Raw genomic sequence first — 4,311 nt, 5'->3', positions numbered from 1 at the left:
AGGTGTGTGGGCGGCTCCTGTGGCCCTGGCGGGAGCTGGGGCTGGGCCCGGGCCCAGGGGCGCCCTTGGGGAGAACTAGGAAGGGGCCTGGGGGGCCGAGGCTGCAGCGGGGCCTTCTGTGCCGCTGCAGGTCCCGGAGGACTTCATCTCTCGGGAGCTCTTCGACACCATCCAGGTGTACGTCATCACGAAGCCCGAGCTGCAGAACAAGCTGATCACCGTGTGAGTGTCGGCAGGTCACCCTGCGGGGTTACCCGCTGTCCCTGCCACCGCGGGGCAGGTCTCCAGCAGCAGACGTGACAGTGCCGGGCCCAGGCCTGCTGCCCCAGCGGGTCCCTGGCACTGCCTGCAGTTACCCGCGCGGGGGGCTTTCCTACCGGGTTCTGGGGGTGGTTGGTACTACGTGTGGTTCTCTGTCAGACTCTGAGCCTGGGAAGTCATATGAGACTTGAGAGGAGACTGCTTTTCTTCTCTGGTGGCTGACTAGTTTTTTCCTCCTGTTGTTCAGGCTTTGTGTGTTGCACTCGGAGCGTTTGGGAATTAGACGTAGTTTTTCCAGTGAAGCAGAGAACCCTCACCTCCAGAGCTGCCTGGGAACGGGCCTTGTGCTGGGCTCAGGTCTGCCTGGGGGTGTAGGTGCAGGTTACCTTTGTCTCGTGCAGCACAGCCATGGAGAAGAAGCTGATTGGCTGCCCTGTCTGTATTGAGCACAAGAAATACAGCCGAAATGCCCTGCTCTTCAACCTGGGCTTCGTGTGTGATGCCAGAGCCAAGGCCTGTGCCCTGGAGCCCATCGTGAAGAAGCTGGCTGGCTACCTCACCACCCTGGAGGTGAGGCCCGGGGGGACACTGGCAGCCTCACCACCTGCCCTGCAGGGTCACTGGTGTCCTGGCACATGTTGTGGATCCCTGGACATTGCTGGGGTCAAGGCCAGGTTTACAGCGAGGAGGGGATTGTGGTGGTGTCACTTGAAGTTTAAGGGATGATGGGATGCAAGGTGTGGTTCCTTTAGCCCTTAATCCCCTGGGGAGGAGTTGACTGGATTTTCTGCTCTCTTTAGCTGGAAAGCGGCTTCATCTCCAATGAGGAGAGCAAACAAAAGCTGGTTCCCATCATGACCATCCTGCTGGAGGAGCTGAACGCCAAAGGAAAGTGCACCCTGCCCATAGGTACGGCATCAGCCAGGGCAGGAGCAGGGCAGGGTGACACTGAGGACCCCTGGGCTGTTCCCTGCCCAGGTGGGCTCTGCCTGCTCTGTTCCTGGCAGCCCCTGCCTTGCTGTGCTGGGAGCTGGAGGCCACCTGAGCCAGCCTTGCCCTGGGTGTCTCGAAGGGCCGGGAGGGTTGGAGCTACGGGCTGCAAACTCCTTCCTCCATGCTACTTGGGGGTGTCCTGAGGCTGATGGTCACAAGCTCCTGAGGGAGCAGAGGTGTCTGTGGGGGCTGAGCACTCCCTTATCCCTGGCCAGATGAGTCGAACACCATCCACCTGAAGGTGATTGAGCAGCGCCCGGACCCCCCCATCGTGCAGGAGTACGATGTCCCTGTCTTCACCCAGGACAAGGATGACTTCTTCAATTCCCAATGGGATCTCACCACGCAGCAGGTTTGTGTGCTTGACCAGGGCAGAATGGTTTAAACGGGATCTGTTGCCAGCCTTCCTGGGGGCAGAGAGGGGTTGGACTGTCCCAGAGGTCACCACGTTAATGAGCATGGTTTGGTGCTCTCTGTATATTTGTGCTCAAGTCTGTGAGCAACCTGTTCACCCAATGTGGGGGTGACCTGCTGCTGGGGATGGAGCCCACACATCCCAGCATGCTCCCAGATGCTGTGGGAGCTTCAGGGTGGTGCCTTGGGCTTCCCTGCTCTCTCTCCTCCCAGCTCTTTCCTCCTGCCCTCCTAGATCCTGCCCTACATCGACGGCTTTCGGCACGTCCAGAAGATTTCAGCAGAAGCAGACGTGGTGCCTGGGAACGGGCCTTGTGCTGGGCTCAGGTCTGCCTGGGGGTGTAGGTGCAGGTTACCTTTGTCTCGTGCAGCACAGCCATGGAGAAGAAGCTGATTGGCTGCCCTGTCTGTATTGAGCACAAGAAATACAGCCGACAAGGCCTGCTCTTCAACCTGGGCTTCGTGTGCGATGCCAGAGCCAAGGCCTGTGCCCTGGAGCCCATCGTGAAGAAGCTGGCTGGCTACCTCACCACCCTGGAGGTGAGGCCCGGGGGGACACTGGCAGCCTCACCACCTGCCCTGCAGGGTCACTGGTGTCCTGGCACATGTTGTGGATCCCTGGACATTGCTGGGGTCAAGGCCAGGTTTACAGCGAGGAGGGGATTGTGGTGGTGTCACTTGAAGTTTAAGGGATGATGGGATGCAAGGTGTGGTTCCTTTAGCCCTTAATCCCCTGGGGAGGAGTTGACTGGATTTTCTGCTCTCTTTAGCTGGAAAGCGGCTTCATCTCCAATGAGGAGAGCAAACAAAAGCTGGTTCCCATCATGACCATCCTGCTGGAGGAGCTGAACGCCAAAGGAAAGTGCACCCTGCCCATAGGTACGGCATCAGCCAGGGCAGGAGCAGGGCAGGGTGACACTGAGGACCCCTGGGCTGTTCCCTGCCCAGGTGGGCTCTGCCTGCTCTGTTCCTGGCAGCCCCTGCCTTGCTGTGCTGGGAGCTGGAGGCCACCTGAGCCAGCCTTGCCCTGGGTGTCTCGAAGGGCCGGGAGGGTTGGAGCTACGGGCTGCAAACTCCTTCCTCCATGCTACTTGGGGGTGTCCTGAGGCTGATGGTCACAAGCTCCTGAGGGAGCAGAGGTGTCTGTGGGGGCTGAGCACTCCCTTATCCCTGGCCAGATGAGTCGAACACCATCCACCTGAAGGTGATTGAGCAGCGCCCGGACCCCCCCATCGTGCAGGAGTACGATGTCCCTGTCTTCACCCAGGACAAGGATGACTTCTTCAATTCCCAATGGGATCTCACCACGCAGCAGGTTTGTGTGCTTGACCAGGGCAGAATGGTTTAAACAGGATCTGTTGCCAGCCTTCCTGGGGGCAGAGAGGGGTTGGACTGTCCCAGAGGTCACCACATTAATGAGCATGGTTTGGTGCTCTCTGTATATTTGTGCTCAAGTCTGTGAGCAACCTGTTCACCCAATGTGGGGGTGACCTGCTGCTGGGGATGGAGCCCACACATCCCAGCATGCTCCCAGATGCTGTGGGAGCTTCAGGGTGGTGCCTTGGGCTTCCCTGCTCTCTCTCCTCCCAGCTCTTTCCTCCTGCCCTCCTAGATCCTGCCCTACATCGACGGCTTTCGGCACGTCCAGAAGATTTCAGCAGAAGCAGACGTGGAGCTGAACCTGGTGCGCATTGCTGTGCAGAACCTGCTGTGAGTGTGGGGGGAGCCTGCCCAGCCTGCTGAGGGTGGGGGGGTCTGCTGGAGACTCTCTCACCTTTCTGCCTCTCCATCTACAGGTACTACGGGGTGGTCACACTCGTCTCCATTCTGCAGGTGGGTCAGGTCATGGAGTGTGGGGCTGCCAGTGGGATTCGGACATTGGGATGGTGGCACAAGAAGGACAGTGGGGTTCAGGGTGGGTGAGTCTGTCTCTAGGTTCTGTGGCTGAGCAGCGCTGCCTTTCCCTTGCCCTCCAGTACTCCAATGTCTACTGCACCACACCGAAGGTCCAGGACCTGGTGGATGACAAGTGTCTCCAGGAGGAGTGCCTGTCCTATGTCACCAAACAAGGTAAGGTGACGCGGTGCTGGGCTGCCAGCAGAGGGTGAGGGTGGCTGACTGGTGACTTCTCCCTGCAGGGCACAAGCGAGCCAGCCTCAGGGATGTATTCCAGCTGTACTGCGGGCTGAGCCCTGGCACCACGGTGCGAGACCTCATCTCCCGCTACACCCTGCAGCTCCAGAGGGTGGACGAGAGGTTGGAGCCAGAACCCTCCTGCTCGGTCCCTAAGGGTGGCAGTGGCACTGGGGTGGCGGGGGCGGGGAGTAAGGACAGAGTATGTGATTCATACTCCCTACTCTGTGGGGTAGGGAAACTGAGGCAGCGGTGTGTGGAACCAGATGGGGATCGCGGGTAGCAGAGGGTTTGACACCTCAGCGTTGTGGTCCCAGTCACACCTCGCTTTGTCCCCAGGAGGCTGATCCAGTTTGGATTGATGAAGGGCCTTATCCGGCGGCTCCAGAAATACCCGGTGAAGGTGACCCGGGACGAGCGGAGCCACCCAGCCCGGCTGTACACGGGCTGCCACAGCTACGACGAGATCTGCTGCAAGACCGGGGAGTGCTGGGGCTCCAGCGGCTGGTG

General features: G+C 59.7%; 1 protein-coding gene across 1 annotated transcript in view; it reads left to right on the top strand.

The window, feature by feature from the left end:
- Positions 1-91: 91 nt before the first annotated feature.
- NPRL2 (nitrogen permease regulator-like 2 (S. cerevisiae)) overlaps positions 92-4,311 on the top strand; it is a gene marked incomplete at its 5' end in the record, with an annotated part of 14,861 nt that continues 10,641 nt past the window's right edge. Inside the window, 9 exons of the mRNA XM_010008613.1 lie at positions 92-222; positions 663-831; positions 1,062-1,170; positions 1,470-1,606; positions 3,281-3,378; positions 3,465-3,501; positions 3,645-3,738; positions 3,807-3,924; positions 4,141-4,308. Of these exons, the coding sequence (XP_010006915.1) occupies positions 92-222; positions 663-831; positions 1,062-1,170; positions 1,470-1,606; positions 3,281-3,378; positions 3,465-3,501; positions 3,645-3,738; positions 3,807-3,924; positions 4,141-4,308 (1,061 nt within the window). The remainder of the gene's footprint in view (positions 223-662; positions 832-1,061; positions 1,171-1,469; positions 1,607-3,280; positions 3,379-3,464; positions 3,502-3,644; positions 3,739-3,806; positions 3,925-4,140; positions 4,309-4,311) is intronic.

The sequence above is a fragment of the Chaetura pelagica genome, unplaced genomic scaffold (assembly GCF_000747805.2).
Source record: "Chaetura pelagica isolate M959 unplaced genomic scaffold, ChaPel_1.0 scaffold652, whole genome shotgun sequence".
NCBI classification, from domain to species: domain Eukaryota; kingdom Metazoa; phylum Chordata; class Aves; order Apodiformes; family Apodidae; genus Chaetura; species Chaetura pelagica.
This window is presented reverse-complemented; position numbering and strand designations above follow the sequence as displayed.